The sequence below is a fragment of the Equus quagga genome, chromosome 15, assembly GCF_021613505.1.
Source record: "Equus quagga isolate Etosha38 chromosome 15, UCLA_HA_Equagga_1.0, whole genome shotgun sequence".
In the NCBI taxonomy this organism is placed as follows: domain Eukaryota; kingdom Metazoa; phylum Chordata; class Mammalia; order Perissodactyla; family Equidae; genus Equus; species Equus quagga.
In genome coordinates, this window is record NC_060281.1 from 71,654,362 (window position 1) to 71,671,854 (window position 17,493).

At 47.9% G+C, this 17,493-nt stretch overlaps 2 protein-coding genes across 4 annotated transcripts in view; one reads left to right on the forward strand and one right to left on the reverse strand.

The window, feature by feature from the left end:
* CAMKK2 (calcium/calmodulin dependent protein kinase kinase 2) overlaps positions 1-5,666 on the forward strand; it is a 54,412-nt gene extending 48,746 nt beyond the window's left edge. The window contains exon 16 of one of the 2 annotated variants that reach the window (XR_006885454.1): positions 5,586-5,666. The gene's annotated coding sequence lies outside the window, so the exon portion shown is untranslated. The remainder of the gene's footprint in view (positions 1-5,585) is intronic. The other variant, XR_006885453.1, reaches the window with a different exon arrangement.
* Positions 566-16,832, reverse strand: P2RX4 (purinergic receptor P2X 4). 2 transcript variants are annotated; one of them, XM_046641253.1, is made up of 12 exons: positions 16,586-16,832; positions 12,687-12,834; positions 9,799-9,870; positions 9,609-9,681; positions 9,043-9,139; positions 5,864-5,944; positions 5,621-5,762; positions 4,855-4,991; positions 2,330-2,423; positions 2,106-2,171; positions 1,654-1,788; positions 566-1,169 (listed from the first exon to the last, which is right to left on the reverse strand). In XM_046641253.1, the coding sequence occupies exons 1-12, from the start codon at positions 16,717-16,719 to the stop codon at positions 1,143-1,145; spliced, it is 1,206 nt and encodes a 401-aa protein (XP_046497209.1). In that variant the 5' UTR covers positions 16,720-16,832; the 3' UTR covers positions 566-1,142. The 2 variants fall into 2 exon arrangements, with proteins under 2 accessions (XP_046497209.1, XP_046497210.1); XM_046641254.1 differs by having other exon boundaries at positions 1,693-1,788; positions 16,586-16,830.
* Positions 16,833-17,493: the final 661 nt, after the last annotated feature.

Below are 17,493 nucleotides of genomic sequence, written 5' to 3' on the forward strand. Positions count from 1 at the left end.
CCATGTCCACACCCGGATCTGAACTGGCGCACCCCGGGCTGCTGAAGCGGAATGTGCGAACTTAACCACTGCCCCACCGGGCCAGCCCCACAAGCTGCTTTCTTTAGGGAGATCCTGAACACCTGATGCAGAATTAAGTCGGTGTGAAGGCTAAGCTAGAAACAGCTTCCTTGACATTTCAGACCGCGGCAAGGTGGGTGAAGTGGTGCTGCTCTTGTTGGAGACTTCTGGGAAGCAGATGGGGAGAAAGGAGGAAAAGCCATTTTCACGTTACCTAAGTTTGTGTTCCCTATAGCGTAGAATCACAATTTAATGTAAAATCTAAGCACAGGTAAGGCAACTAGTCACCACAGGAAAAAATCTGGTAAACTTTATAGGAATACAGTCTAATGAAGATCAAAATTCCTAGGCCTTTAAGAGATGGTTAAAGTAGGAAAAAAAATGCCTAAGTTTCAGCAACAGACTGCTTCGGGAACCTTTTCTGGAGCACAGTGAGCTGGGACAACAAATGGATTTACTGGATGAAGGAAATCTAGCACACGCTATGAAACGACACCCACAAAGATTAAGAAAATCATTTGTTTTAATGTTTGGTCCTCAATCATCTCAACATAGCTCTTCTCAGAGGAGAAACACTGACTGCCTCACGATTGCAGGGACGGACGAAGTCTCTGGTCGGGGAAGAGGAGCAGCAGCCCAGGCACGCTAAAGGTCTAGCGACCACGCCCAGGGTCCTTCCTTTCGTTATAAAGAGCTTGAACAGAGCTGCTGGGCCTCAGAGGACTGGACCTGCCTCGACTGGGGCTGGAGATGGCAGTTTCTGAGGAAAGCCAGCCCTAGAGAAGGCTCCAGGCCTGTAAGCCACAGTGGCGTCACTGCCCTTGGGCCAGAGCTCACCCCAGCGACCCCAAGTTGAAGGAACAGCAGAGGTGACCCAGCCAAGGACAGGGGGTCACCTCTGTGCAGAGTGGTTTACTATGCAAACCCCCCACACAAAACACAGGAGCAGCTGGGCAACTCCGAAGTGCTTAGGGACTGGAGACTGACTCAGAATCTGGAACTTTCTCTAGACATAGCAGCCTTTTCTCCCTCCTTGCTTTGCTTTGATGAGGGCTGTGGGGAGCCCAGGTGTGAGGCAGGCATCACTGGTCTGACTCACTGCCAAGACCCTGCAAAGAACAATATGTTTATCATTAATTGATATGCTTATGGGTAAGTGTACACCTACCTCGCGCCTGGACCATTTGGAGTGGGCAAGAACCAGGCACTTCTCCTGAAGACTTTGGACAGCTCTTCACAACAGAGCACACTCAAGTTGGTCTTAGTGCGGGGGTCTCAAAGCATGGTACCCAAACCCTCTTGCTATGCAAGGTGTGTGTGTACATAGATTTTGTCATAATATCCATTATCATAACTAACTCAAATGGGACTAGTTAAAATAAGGCTAGATTTTAAAAAGTGAGTCCATTTGAAGAAAAGTATGAAATAAATACTGGTACAGATGGTCTAGAAGTGGAACAGATGACGAAAATGGCGTGTGACTGCCTAGGTTGATGACACACCCAAACGGTGCCCACCTTTCTATCAGGGCCTTTCCCAGACAGGCTTACCGCCCAGGGTTCTCCCCACTGGTACGAGGTCTGAGCACCTTACCTCAGGCAGATGCCTGCTGGAGCTCAGGGGGTGGCATACCTGATCGTAATCTGCCACATATTTATATTTCTTCTCCCGATAGTAGTATTTTTTCTTCATGCAGTAGAGGACTATGATGTCACACAGTACTGTTGCCTGAGTGGAGCACAGGGCGAGAAAGAACGAGCCAGGATGCTTTCTCCCTGTTACTCTGTGTGTGCCCCTTCCCACGAAGCCTGGAACCTTTCACTGGAAAGGAAAGGCTCTTCCATCTCTCCGGAGAAGGCTGGGCCCTGAGGGTTGTGGTCTTGGGGAAGGGGTCAAGGGAAACAAGCCCAGAGGGTCAAGGCTAGAAACAAGTCTAGGGTCACGGGGAAGGACCAGGCCATCAGCTTAGGATCTCACCTCGCTGTACTAACTACCGCTGAGGAAGGCGCCAGCCCTGGGGGGACGGAGAGGTCTGAGTCACTCACCACCCCTAAGAGCGCCAAGCCAGAGCCAATGTTGATCATGGTAGGGATGATGTCAAACTTCCCAGCCTGCAAATAACAGAAGAAAAAGAAAAAAGAATTGTGATAGGGGTGGGGTAAGAGGAGAGAGCAGATACAGGGTCGGGTGAGGGCCCCTTGTCCCGGCCAACCCAGAAGAGGACTAGTGGGGTCTGACGAGAGGAGCCAGCAGCTAGCGGCCAGGCTACCTTTCCAAACACGATGATGTCGAAGCGGATGCCGTAGGCCTTGATGAGCGTGCGGTGCTCTGTGCCTGTCAGGTCATTGTAGTACTTGGCAAACCTGGGAGAAGGAGGAGAGGTTAGAGGGAGACAGTACAGGGCAGCGAGTGACAGTGGCTGGATCTACCACTCTGGGTCTGGGTGAGGGATGTTAGAGCAGAACTCCCCAAAGGCCCTGGCAAAGTTGGCACTGGCTAAAGATTTGCTCTGCCTGCTGAACAGACCACACTTGAGCACTTCAGGGCCTCTCCTGGCTACTGTGGGCTGTGCAGCAGGAGGACTGGCCTGGTGACGAGGACGGCCCAGGGCCCAGAGAGGCAGAGGGTCTGGAATGCTGGCAGAAGGCACAGGAAGCATTCCTTTCTCCATCATCACTGTCGCCTCCTACAGCTTAAGCCGGAACTTCTTGCTCTGAAAGTCTTTCTTGATATAGCTGAGCCACCTGCCTCTCTCAAGGAGACCCTGGCCACTAACAGAATGTGGCCAGCCAGCAGCAATCTCCAATACTGCTTTGTGAGTAAGGGGACCGAGCCGGCCATGACACTCACAGCATCAGCATTGGACTTTTTTTTTTTAAAGAACCATTGATCTGTCACTGGATGAGTGGATGAACAAAATGTGGTATGTACACACAATGGCATATTCTTTGGCCATAAAGAGGTGAAGGACCGATAAATGCTACTACATGGATGAACCTTGAAAAGAACAGGATGCTAAATGAAAGAAGCCAGTCACAGAATGCCACATATTGTATGATTCCACTCATCTGCATGTCCAGGATAGGCAAATCCGTAGAGACAGTAGATTAGTGGCTGCGAGGGGCGGTGGTAGATGGGAGGACAGAGAGGTGACAGTGAAGGGTACGGGATTTCTTTTTGAGGCAATGAAAATGTTCTAAAATTGACTGTGATAATAGTTGCACAGCTCTGTGAATATGCTGAAAAAGATTGAATCCTATACTTTAAATGCATGAGCTGTGTGGTATGAAAATTCTATCTCAGTAATGCCATTAAAAAAAAAACACGAGGGGGAGTGAGAACACAGTAGGATGAGAACTGCTGAGACATGACACCATTTGCAGCCCTGTGTTATACAGGGGATCTACCAGGAGCCTCAACTCTCAGCCCCTGATCTATCTGGCCCACGACTGGTCCAGGCCAGGGGAACTGAGGCAGGCCTGATGCTGGTGGAGCTCGGGGGATGGGTTCCATCAGCTTCTCTCTGTTCTGAGGTTCCAACCCACGCTTGAGGTTTCCCACAGTGGTTTCTACAAGAAGTCTGTAACAGCAGAGAAAGAGCAACACAAATCTAACTCCCTTACTAGGAAAAAGTTCAAATATCTGCCCTCCTATCAGCGGGTTAGATGGTTCAAAAGGATAGCAGAACCACGTGCATTTGATTCCACACGCCACCACTAGAGGGAGACAAGTGCAACAGAAAGCGCCATTGGCCTACTCAGCAGGTCCCCGTGGGGCCTAATTTTAAGAGTGGCTAAGTGGGAAAGATGCACTAAAGGACACATGAAAATGTACCCGGTTATAGATTTTACTGCCTTGAGAAAGTGGAAAACAACCCCGGCACCTCAGCCCTTGCATCAGATTACCAGCTGCTACTAGGTTGAATACTGTCCCCTAAAATTAACGTCCACCTAGAACCTGAGAATGTGACCTTACTTGGAAATAGGCTGTTTGCAGATGTAATTGGTTAAGATGAGGTCATACTGGATTAGGGTGAGCCCTGAATCCAAGATGACTGGTTCCCTTATCAGAAGAGGTGAAGACACACAGTGACACAGACACACAGGGCTAACGCCATGTGATGACAGACACTAGAGGGATGTGTCTACCAGCCAAGGAACACCAAGGATGGCTGGAGCCACCAGAAGTTGGAAGAGGCCAGGAAGGAGCCTGGCCTTGCTGACACAGTGATTTCAGGCTTCTAGGCTCCAGAACTGTGAGAGAATAAGTTCCTGTTGTTTCAAGCCACCTACTTTGTGGTAATTTGTTATGGCAGCCCTAGTAAACGAAAACACAGCACTTCATCAGGGAAATAACAGCAAAGGCCTTCCTGGAGGCTAACACCTGTATCCCCTGCACCTCGGAGATTCCAGGAGCAGGCCCTGGCTTTGAGAAACCACTTGCTGCGTCAGGGCCCAGAGGCCTTTGGACTGGGGGATCATGAGCTCATCCACTCCTCAGAACTCGTGAGTGGAGGTCCTGCCTGAGGCTGGCCTGAGAAAGCTCAAGCAGCCAGCCTCTCTTGGCTCCTCTGAAAACTGTCTCAGCACGTTTCTTGAGGCAGGAAAGGGCAAGGAAGGCTCTTATGGGCCAGGATGCCACAGGGCAAAGCCCTCCCTGGGACACTGTCCCTGGTGCACGGCCTTCCCACCTGCCCTTGGGGTGCTGCCCGAGTGGCTGTGGAGCCCTACTGGGAAGTGATCCAGCCACCATCACCCCCAACACATGAGAAATGGGGCCCAAGCTCATGCCCACCTGAAGTTGTAGCCGGGGGACACATTGTGGTCCACATCCCGGGTATCCAGGCGGCGGAAGGAGTACTTGGGCAAGCAGAGGGAGGCAGCTCTATCCAGGTTGCAGTTCCACTTGATCTGGATGCCCATGATGCCTCCCTGTGGGTTGCAAGCAGAGACAGAGCACACTTTCCTCAGAGCCCATTCTAGAACAAGATGTCAAAGACTGTGCTAGAAAAGCCAGGATCTGTGCATGAGACAGGAACCAGCCTAATGAGATAGGGCCATCTGCAAGGCCCCTGGCGTAACAAGATAAGGCCCCTAACCAATTGGCAAGCTAGGAGAATCAGATAGAGGCCACCAAGATCCACATTCTGCAGCCTCTAGACTTTCCTGGGCTTATGCATGTGCTCTAGCACCCAGGAGTCCACTGAAGGTGACCCCAGCCCTATTAGCATAATAAGAATCACATCCAGAGGTGGAGAGCTAGCATGCTAATGATACATGCATTGCATATGGTAACATGCTACGAGACAGCATAGGCACAAGCACAACCCCACCTCTACATGCCATGACAAGGCCCTCCTCCCCAGCCTTTGCCTAATAAAAGCCCCACAATCCTACTCCCTAATGAGCTGGTCACCGGTCCCTTTCCTTTCTGCACTGGCTCCCTTGTGCCTCTCCTTTGCACAAGCTAATGAACTTTTACTTTTCCACTCCCATTTGTTGTAGCTCTCGATTTTCATCCTGGAGGACAATAAGAACCAATGTGCCGGTAACTCACGTACCTCGACAGCCATGTCCTGGAAGCTGTGCCCTGCGTTCGCCACTATGTTGCCAAGACGGAATATGGGGCAGAAGGGATCTGTTATGGCATCATAAATGCACGATTTGAGGTAGGTCGTGGTGATGTTGGATAGGATATTCCTCCTAAAGTCGGGAGGAAGCAGAAAACAGGAGCGAAGAAAACTTCAAAAAGCCAGAAATTTCTTCAAGACATTGATGAACTCACACGGCTGGCCACCACTTACTTGCTGAAATTAAATTTGGGATACCAGATGTTGTTCTTAACCAAAAGAGTGAAGTTTTCTGCAGCCTTTAAAAGAGCAGGTCTGAAAAAAATTATAACATATTGTTAATAAAAGTACAAATGTATGTACACTTGCATACTTATGTAATATTTTTTAAAAGCATATACACATCTTACAATGTCATTTGTCAAGAAGTGAAACATTTCTAGCATTTTCTACTCTGCTCTGCATGAACTCTAGGTCAAGAGAGGAGACGGTAAGCAAGCCTTCCGGGTTCTTCCTCTCATGGCCTCTTGCCCAAGGCAGCAGGAATTTCAGAGCCCAAGGAATAGCTAATAAAGGGTGGTGCCTGGTGGCCTCGCTGGAAATCATTCAGCCGGCAGCTGTTGGGTTTCAGGGCCTGCCTCCCTCAGGTGGTCTCAGGGGAGTGCTCAGCAGATCTGGTTTGACAAGTGAAAGCAAAGGGAAATCCACCTACAGGCTGGATCCTGACCTGTCTCAAAAGTACACAAATAGTGCTGGCCTGCTGGTGCACAGTCTCTGCTTGGAAGTGCCATGTCAGCTCCTGGCTAACAATGCGAGTGGAATCTGTCCCCGAAGGGACTCCATTTCTTCGGTGGATTTCTACAGGAGAATCTGGCACTGTAGGCAGGCACCTCCCTGGGGGAAGCTTTGAAGTTATAAACAATATCAGCAGTTTTCCCAACCCTGAGACAAGAACAAGGCCGATGACAAGGCCACACAATGAAGTGAGCTGAGCCTGATGACAAGCACAGGCCTTGGCCAACACACTTCTCTCAGGGCTTCAAATTCCCTCATCCCTGTTTCAAGAGGGATGGATTATATCAGGGTTTTTCAAACTTTTGTCATTCCCTATACCATGACCTTTCCCCCACATCTGTGTATTTCATATGCAATACTCTTAACTCACCTTTTTAAAAAATTGAGGTGAAATTCACATAACAAAGTTAACCATTTTGCAGTGTACCATTGTGTCATTTAGTACATTCACAATGCTATGTAACCATCACCTCTATCTAGTTCCAGAACATTTTCATCATCCCAAAAGGAAACTATGTACCTATTAAGCAATTACTATCTATTCTTTCCTCTCAGCCCTTAGGAACCACTAATCTGCTTTCTGTCTCTACTGATTTGTCTATTCTTGATATTTCATATGAATGGATGTTTCATACATGGTCTTTGTGTCTGCCTTCTTTTGCTTAGCATAATGTTTTCAAGGTTCATCTACATTGTATCACATATATCAGAACTTCATTCCTTCTTTATGGCTGAATCATATTCCATCGTAGGGACATACCACAATCTCTGTCTTCACCTGTTGATGGGCATTGTTTCCACCTTTAGGATCAACTCACTTTTCTATTGACATTCATTTTGAAATGAAACTTTCCATCATGGCCATAAAAAATATCATTTACTACAAGTCAGAGGTCGTTATTCAAATAAATGTAATCAAGTCAAAACAATGTTACTGAAAGTTGTGGTTAATATTATTGTCTGCCCAAGGTGCTGAATCTAGGGCTTGTACTTTGTGAGAAATGGAAATCAGCAAGTGACAGAAGCATATTAAAGACACTCCAAACCAGGAATTCTTCCATGATATCAGCTAAGGGGCTGAATAAGAATGGCAATGAGTATGTCTTTCTCTCCATGTGACTCAATGTTATTTTATGTATCAGTGTACACTTAAAAATCATCTTATACTAGATTATATCTTTAATCGCACTGTCCAATGAAAATATACTGCAAGACACAAACCATATTGTAACTTAAAACTTCCTAGTAGACATATTAAAAAGTAAAAAGAAACAAGTGAAATTAACTTTTCTATAATCACCCAATATATCTAAAATATTACTTCAACATGTAAACAGCATAAATATTATTGAGATATTAATATATATTTTTTTCATAACAAGTCTTTGCAATCTGGAGTGCATTTTACACTGATGGCACATCTCATTTTGGACCCAGCCATACTTCAAATGCTCAACAGCGACACATGGTCAGGTCAGTAGCTCGTGTTGGAGCTACTGTGTTGGAGTATTGGAGAAAACAGCTCCATGAGATCTTTTCCAGCTCTAAAATATTAGGACTCCCTTTCTTTTAGTATTTCCTTCCCTGGCCTGAGCTACTGCCCTCAGCAATCTCTAAATCAGTGGTTCTCAACCTTTTCTTCTGTTGCAATGCACCCTGGATGAGGTTCACGTGGCTACCTGCTCCCCCAGGACTTATCTAGGTTTCAGTCTTCTGAACTCTGGGTAAGACAGGCTGAGGTTGCAAGCAATTCTGAGAGCTTACCTCTAACTTCACCCACTCAAAGCACAGCAAATTACAATGGAGAAGAATGTTATTCTAGGGCAACCTGCTCTAGTTGATAAAACACACTTTATAGTGGGCTTTAATTATTTTCCAGCCCAGAATTTGTTCCCCCTTTTTCTGGTAACAGAATCCCAATTTTCCTTTAGAAGCCACACCTCCCCTACTCTCAGCCTGTGTCATTTGGATGGGCTGACTCCGCCTCTAGCTCCAGAAGTGGGCATGTGACCCAGGCCCAAGATGATAAGCAAAATCCATCACCCAGTCACAGTGATGGGTTGAGAGATGTGGCCTCAGGTGTGATGACAGACAGGTCTAGAATCTCAGTGGACAACTGGGCAAGGAGACCCGGCCTTGGGGGGATGTAAGCCCAGAGCCGCCTCCTGGGACTACGCCAGGTCCTGCAAATGATGCCAACATGAAGGCAGCAGAGCCAAGAGACGGAGGCTCTGATGTTGTCCTTTGAGCTCCAGATCTAGCCATGCTGGGATCTCTGTGGTTAGTTAAATAAGAAACTGTCTCCATGGCATGTGCACACGCACATGCACACACACACTTAAGGCATTGAGAACAGTTTCCTGTCAGTTACTTGCAACTGACAGAGTCCTAACATAGAAATAAGTCATCTGCACTCTTATCATGAGTGACGAATACTGTGGCTCACCTCACCGCTGATGGTTGCTGACTTGTGGTTGAGAACCGTCACCCTAGAGAAGCCTGACTACACAGACACCAAGAGCACAAAGCCACAGCACACAGGCTTAAGTCCCCTGCAGCCTTCTCTCAGGCCCGAGAATCAGAGTTTAGGGCACTTCCTTCCCTCGGTCAGGACTCACTCTGGCGCACGTGCATCATACTCCACAGGGCACCAGGCTGCCACCTCGCACGTCTTCACAGTCTCATTGAACAGCACACATCTTCCTGTTGCGACTCCTACAGGGGTGAGGAGGACCCAGGCCCACAGGGATCTCTTATTTTCTATTTTTGTGAGGTAGAGAGTGGAAGCCCCACCACAGCATCCTATGTGATCCATCTTGAGCTATTCCGATTCTGGGATTTAGACAGTGTCCAGAAATAGGAATTGGAGGAAAACAGTTGCCTGAGCTCTAGCCATGTCTCTGTTTTGCCAGTTGCAGGGCTAGGGTGATGCCAAGCCACAGCACAGGGCAAGATCTGGGATGGCTTCTGGATGCAGATGACAGGTGTGTGTCAAGAGGGTCCTGCGACCCCAATCTGGACATCAGGCTCACCCAGGGTCATGCAAGGGCACTGGGGGATGTGCGAGATTTCTTTATCCTGGAGACTTTGCTATCAGAGGAGCCCCACAGGGGGCACAATCTGGCCAGGGGCTGCCCTCCCCAGGCTAAGTGTCTACTGTGGGGTCACAGCTGCGCATTCGTACCGCTGCTATGGGTGCCTGTGGAGCCAGCAACACAGTCGGCATCTGACTTACACACATTCGTCTTATCTGGAATCTGGAAAAAGAAGAACAAGTGAAAACAAGGTCCATGTGGTCCGGGTCCACATCCAGCTGATAGGCATGGACGCAGGGGGCGTGAGGTCCAAGGCTCTTTCCAGGAGAAGCCGCCTACCTCAGGACAGAGGCCCTGGGTCTGGTTCATGGTGATGATCATGTTGGTCATGACGAAGAGGGAGTTTTCCTCCTGTAGAGTGGGCAGAGGGGAGAGAGTACTGCTCTGTTACCTTCAGAGGAGTCACGCAGAACCACAAGGAAGGCCAATGTTCATTTAATAGGACAGCACCTTTCACTTCTCCCACATGCCACACAGAAAACAATTTAAAAAACTGATCTTATGGTCTCCCATTCTCTTCTATGAGAGTTTATAACCTAATCAAAAACAGGAACTCAAACAAATACTTGTATACGTGTGTTAATAGCAGCATTATTCACAATAGCCCAAAGGGAGAGACAGCCCAAGTGTCCGTCAACAGATGAATGGATACACAAACTGTGGACTATACCTATAATGGAATATGATTCAGCCATGAAAAGGAATGAAGCACCGACACATGCTACAATGTTGACGAACCTCAAAAACATGATGCTAAGTCAAAGAAGCCAGACAAAAGGCCACATGTTGTATGATTCCATTGATATGAAATTTCCAGAATAGGCAAATCCATAGAGACAGAAAGTACATGTGTGGCTGCCAGGGGATGTGAAGGAGGGTGGAAACCAGAGTGCATAATGAGCATGGGGTTTCCTTTTAGGGTGATGAAAATGTTCTGGAACTAGTTAAGGTGATGGTTGCATAATATCATGAATGCACTCAATGCCACTGAATTTTTCATTTTGAAATGATTAATATTATGATATGTGAATTTCACTCCAATTAAAAAATGTCTATAACCTGAAATGGTTCCTTAATAAAGTTTGACTTGTTGAGGGAAAAGAGCCAAATGCTCTAAAGTTCTCTGCCGACCAGATTGCCTCAGAGGTAGAAAAACACGAGGCCCTAAAGGGCTCATATTTGGCTGTCTTCTTTCCTAGCTGGAATTAAAATAAAACATTTTGGAAAAGACTCAATCAGGGTCAGCAATTGACACTTCTCCCTTTGAGAAGGTTCAGTTTTCTGAGTATGAAGGTGCGACATGGTTGACGTGAGTTCTGGAGAGCAATTCGCTGGGGATGAGACTGAAGAATTGCTAATAATGACCTCCTAATATAAAGACAAAGACCTCAAAAGATTCTAGCTGGACCTCCTGTTCACTGGGTGCTGGCATTCTAAAATGAAACGCCAGAAGCTTTCTCTCAGCGTTTCATACTCCTTGGAAGAGCAGAATCAGCGCTGTGAGCCATCTGGGGGATGGACTCCGGGTAACTCGGGGATCAAAGGTGAAGATATCTCCATCTCCAGGTCTGACAAGGTGGTGGAAGCTCAGGGAATAGCTGGCATCTTTCAAAGAAAGGCCTAGAACAAATCATGTTGGGAGATGAGGAAATGGCCACAACACAGGTCACAAGGCTGTGGCATGACGCCCGAGTCTCTCCCAGCACGGGTGTTTCATATATAAACGCACTGCTTCCTCAGTGTTCACACAAGGCTGCTCCCGTGACTCTCTGGAGTCAGAAGGGAACATTCCGTACGGTCTACTTTTGGTTGCCTATTTCTTATCTATAGTCAGGCGCTGCACAACTTAACGACGACACACCACATATACGACGACCGTGGTCCCAAGAGATTAGTACCGTGGAGCCTAGGTGTGTAGCAGGCTATACCATCTAGGTTTGTGTAAGCACACTCTATGATGTTCACACAATGACAAAACTGCCTAACAATGCATTTCGCAGAACGTATCCCCAAAGTTAAGCAATGTAAGACTGAATTTTAAGTTTAGGGAACTTTCAGTCTGGAGATGAGCCAAGTAGATGTGGTGCAAACAGATGTTTGATTCTCATCTTCAGAGAAGCAGAAGGACACCATGAAATCTCATGAAGAGAGCCCTGTGGATCTCATACAGCCCCCTGCCCAGATCCATGATGGAAGGCAGAGTTGCTGCATGTTCCCTCCACCGAGGGACAGAAGCAGGTGGCCCGTACCCTTCCTTGGTTCCAGTAAACAGACTGAGTGTGATATTCCCAGAGCCTGCCAGGATGAGGCCGTGCCTTCCCAGGAAGCAGAGGTCTCTCTGTCCAGACAGGTGCATGCCTACAGGACCACCCACCTCCCACAAACTATGAATCCTCTGTTCCATTTGATGTTTACAGCTCATTAGCTCTGTCTTCTCCCTGGGCACCCCTCAAGACCCTCCTCTTGAGAAGGCAGGGAGAAAATGAATAGACTTGAAAAAAGAGAGAGATTCTGAAGTCCTTGCTTTCCCTTGCAGAGCTGTGAGCCAAGACTTGGCAGCTTATCTGCATTTGGCCACCCCTAGTCACCCTCGCACGTAAGCCATCTGGAGGATATGTAGGGGTTTGGCTGCGTAAGTCAATATTTAACTTGGAGTTTTGTGGATTAACAGACTGGAGACTAGGATGCTGCGCCAATTTTTTCCCTTACCTTTGTTCCTGAAGGAATCCTATGTGGGTATGTCTGTTTCGTTCTTGTTTTTGGTCTCTAATTGCTGTTAAAGTTTTTACACTGTCTGAAAAGATTAACCTTGTGAGTTTACAACAATAAAGCAAATACAAAATGTGGAAAGACAATATTTCCACCTGAATTTTTCCCAGGATTTAAAACATTTGCTTTTTTTCACCTTTCAGGGTTTGAGACAGACTCAGATGTGCACATGGAAAGCTTCCTGTGTTTAAGCCAGCCATGTTTCAGATCTGAAGAAACATAGCTGATTGAATATTACCTGTTAGACCCTGAGCACTGATTTCTTGACTAAGATGATCAGTGTGGGCCCTGGTGATGTTAGAACTCTGCCATTCGTTAATCAAGTGTGCCAGGTCAGGAATGGGAAAGGAGCTAATCAGAAGCTTTACTGCTGGACAGATGTCACAGGTGAGGCGTACCTGAGCTGGAATCACATAATCGGCTACATCCCAGATCCGGGATCCAAGTGCAGAAGTGTTGGTGACAGTCACACCCTTGGCTTTGGCAGTAACTGAGCTGACCACTGAGTCCGTTTCCTGGTATCCTTTTTCCCACACAAACACCCACCTACAAGATAAAACAGGCCTCTTAAATTGCCATTAGGATTCCATGAATTTGAAACGATGCTAGGGAGCCTCTGATAGCCAGAGGCTGAAAGTATGACACTTAGTAATTAAGTGACTTTACAAAAGTAGCTTAACATATGGGGGCTCCATTTCCATTTCTGGAAAATGGGGATAATAACACCTAAACCACCGAGTGGTTTCTGGGAAATAAATGAGATGATGCAGGTAAAGTACTTAGCACAGTGAATAACATAAAGAAAATACTCGGTGAGTGCTGTCTATGTTACTAGATATTTGAGCACTTTTAAGGAACTATGACTTGTGGAATCACCAAGAGATAATAAAAATTATGATAACAATGGTTACCATTTGAGTGTTTTTAGGTGCCAGGTACTGATCTAAGCTCTTTATATGTATTAACTAATTTAATACTGACCATTTTATAAGGCAAGCATCATAAGTATTCTCCATTTCACAGAGGAGAAAACTGAGAAACAGAGAGGTTAAGTCACTTGCCCAAGGTAACACAGCTAGTAAGTGACACAGTCAGGATTTGAACTCAAGCCTTTTGCCTCTGAAGCCTCTTCTCTTGCCCTCTATGCTGTCCCTCTAGAATGGAGAATCTCACCACTTAAGTAACATTTTATAGTAGTTTCTTACTTTTTCCCCAAGAATTCAGGTCACATTAATGCTTCTCTCCTCTGAAGTAGGGGCATTACTACCAGCCTGAATAATTAAAAATCTAAAAGCAATAGTGCATAGTGGTTAGGACACTGGAACACAGACTGAAGCCATGAACACAAGTTCATGTCTCAGCTCCACCACTCACTAGGCATAACTTTGGCCAAGTTGCTTAACTTCTCTGTGCTTCAGTTTATCCCATCTATAAGATGGGAACGATGACAGGACGTCACAGGATTGTTGTGAGGTTAAATGAGTTAGTGGATGTCAAACGCCTAGAACAACGTTTGTGAATCGCCATCCGTAGGCTGAAATTGGCCATGATGGGAGTATTTACACTATGGAAGTTGGCCCATACTGCAGATCAGAACTCCTCCCCACCAGAGCTGTTGTTAAACATCTCCCAACAACTTATTATTTCTAGAACCAAGAAATGCTAGCAGCCCTCTCCCCTCCTTATAAGCCCTGGATGCTGAGACTTCAGAAATTCACTGGTTTTGGTTACTTATTCATGGGTTTGTCTGGTCTGAGCAGTTTCCAAATGCATTGCCCATCCCAGAGATGGGCTTTCCCGCTAACAAGTCCTCTTCTTCAGGGGTTCTAGGAATTCAGCTGCAATAGAAGCTTCCATTCAATTCTAGTTGGACGCACGGAAGCTTAGGGCAGGAAGATCATTCTCATTTTACCACCGAGGACAGTGAGTTGCTAAATCAGAGACACATGGTTTCACAGGAATCACTATGAGATTAACCATTTCCTCATGATGTGATGATAATGGAAATAAACGAGAAATATGTCTTCAGTCTCTTTTTTTCAGGAAGGACTGCTATAGGTCACTATGGGAAGAGACCACAATTTCACCAAAATGAACTGGGTCAGGAAGTTAAGAGAAAAGTTAAAAAAAAAAAAGTCCTTAATTCAGATCCTGAGTCAGTTTTGATCATAGTAAGATGGATAAAAGCAAAAAGCAAAGCATTTACAGCTTTAAAAATCCACCTGATCAAGGTAGAGAACACTCGTAGGAACCCTAGAAAGCTCGCTGCCCAACAGAAATATAACACGAGCCATATATGTAGTTTAAACATTTGTAGTAGCCATATTAAAAAGTAAAAAGAAACAGGTAAAATTAATTTTAATGATATATTTTATGTAACCCAATATGATCAAAACATTTTAACATGTTACCAATGTAAGATGTATTAATGTGATATTTTACTTTGTTTTTGTACCATGTCTTTGACATCTGGTGTGTATTTTAGTGACGGCACATCTGAATTTGGAGTAGGAACATGACAAGGGCTCGACAGCCACATGTGACTACTGGCTACCATATCGTGCAGCACAGATATACATACTTTCTGCAGTCTAGAACTTTACAGACAGCTACCCTAAGGTAGATGTAAACTGATCCTTCCACGAGCATCAAAAGCCGAGAGGGAAAATCTGAGAGAGTGCTCCTGATTCCAAATGCTTCAGGTCTGACCAAGCAATGTGAGTTTAGTTAACCCGCTAGCAGTGGGTCTCAAAATTTAGGATGCACCACAATCACTGGGGGCAAAAAGTTGGTAGTAGTGGTACTTAACGAGTCCAAACCTGGGGGAGATCCAGGTGGTTCTGATGTAAAGTCCATGCCTGGAAAGCCATTTTATTGAATACTGTCAGAACCTACTGCTGCTGGGCAGATAGAAGCCAAACCTACCAGAGCATGCAAATTCCCTGGGGCAGTGTTAACAGATTCCAGCCCCATCCCAGGGTGGGGGAATCTGATACTTTTAAACAATTCCTTAAGTAAGTCATGATCAGGTAGGTTTGGGAAACTCTAGGACACTGGTTCCCAGACTTTGGTGCACATCAGAATCTCCTGGAGAGGGGCTGGCCCAGTGGCACAGCGGTTAAGTTTGCACGTTCCATTTCTTGGCGGCCTGGGGTTCACTGGTTGGGATCCCGGGTGTGGACATGGCATCACTTGGCAAAAGCCATGCTGTGGCAGGCATCCCACATATAAAGTAGAGGAAGATGGGCATGGATTTTCAGCTTAGGGCCAGTCTTCCTCAGCAAAACGAGGAGGATTGGCAGTAGTTAGCTCAGGGCTAATCTTCCTTAAACAAACAAACAAACAAAAAGAATCTCCAGGAGAGCTGGTCATACTCCACAGCAATCAAATCAGAAGGTCTGGGGATGGTGCCAGCAATCAGTAGTTTTTAAAGATTCCAAAATGGTTCTAATGCATAGTTGGGGACCACTGCATTAGGCCTTTTAAGAAAAGGAATGACCAAGCAGATAACATCTGTCAGCTTAACAGGTGTAAATACCAGAACACTCCAGGTGGACCTTACCTCAGCTGCTAAGTTAATGTCCACCTCCTCTCGTAAGTTTTACTAAATTGCAATGCATGCATTCAATTAAAATTAAGCACTTGGTGAGGACTGAAGGTGGCAGGGCACACAGAAGCGTAAGAGGGCAGCATGGGGAATGATGAGGCTAAGGCAGGTACCTATACAAAGAACCTCAACGACCCGACAAAACGAAGCGAACATTAAATGCTTTTTGGAAGTGTAACCTCTGTATTATCCTGGGTTACCACATGGTGCTGAAAGCACCAGAAGCCACAAACCCAAAATGAACCATGTGGAAATTCGAAATCTTGGTTTCTGTCAGCAGATAGATCAGAATGGGAAGTGAGGAGCAAAGATTAAGACGTTTAGGGCACAGCCGCACCGCCCCCGCCCCATTGCCAAAGGACATCAAGGAGCACGTCGGAAGAAAAGCAGCAGGAAGGGCGAGGATGAAGGTCTAGCCAGGCTTTATCCTTAAAACACAACGTCAAAGCACCCTTCTGTCCCGGAGCCCGGCACAGAGCCCATTCCCCCCGTGGCTAGGGTCCGGAGAGGGGTGTGTCACCGGCCTCGGGTCGCCACCCGCGGGACCCCACCTGGAGGGCGCCCGCGGGGCTCATCCGACGACCTCGGCCAGGAGGAGCAGGTGCACGGCCGGGTCCCAGAAGGAGGAGCTCCCAGGCCTCGGGTCGCCCCCAGGCCCGGGGGTCACCGGGCCGGCGCGGCCGCGCTCACCCGATGACGTAGGCCAGGATGAGCAGCTGCACGGCCCGGTTCATGAGCCCCACTTTACGGCTGCGGATGAGCACGATGCGCGGCGTGTCGTACTCGAACAGGAAGGCGGCCAGCCCCGCGCAGCAGCCCGCCATGGCCCGCGCCCCGCCGCCGCCGCCGCGCCGCCCCGCTCCGCGCTCTGGCCTAGGCCCGCGCACCCGTCGCCTCGTCCCCGCTCGGGAGCCCCGCCCAGGCGGCCCGGCCAGCCCGCGGCGACGCCATTCGCGGGGGAGGGCCCGGAAGGAGGCGGTGCTAGCCCTCGGGGGAGGGGGCCAGGCGGAAGGCGTGACCTCCCCCTCGGGTACGAGCGACGCCTGGGAGGGCCGGGGGAGCGACCCCTTCAAGTGGGATGGGCTCTACGGGCAAGGAGTGACCTCCCCTTTGGGAACGAATGACCCCCTCAGAGGAGCCGGGGCCAGGGGAGTGGGGTGTGAGTGACTTCGTCAGGAGTGGCAAGGAGAGGGAATGACCCCTTCAGGAGGGCCCGGGAGAACGAGTGACCCTCTTACGGGACATAGCGCCCCCCGGGAGTTACCTCCTCAGGGGGGCCCTGGAGGAGGGGTAATGAGCGACCTCCTTAGGGGGTCTAGGAAGTACGAGTGACTTTGTAGGGGGGCAGCCTAGGAGAAAGAGCAATCCCTCGGGAGCTCCAAACTTGTGCAGGCTCTAATGAGGGGGAGCTGGGGGCAGCCTGCCTTCTCGACCTCTGGGGGGGAAAGCCTACATATCAGGTGCCCTAGGAGCCTTTGGCTGGAGCGACACATCCTGGAAAAGGCCCCTCTTGGAATCGAAGCCAGGCCACATCCCTGCTCTAATTCAGATGCTTCCTTAGCTGCAGGACAGGGGAGGAAGCAGCCAGAGGCAGGTGA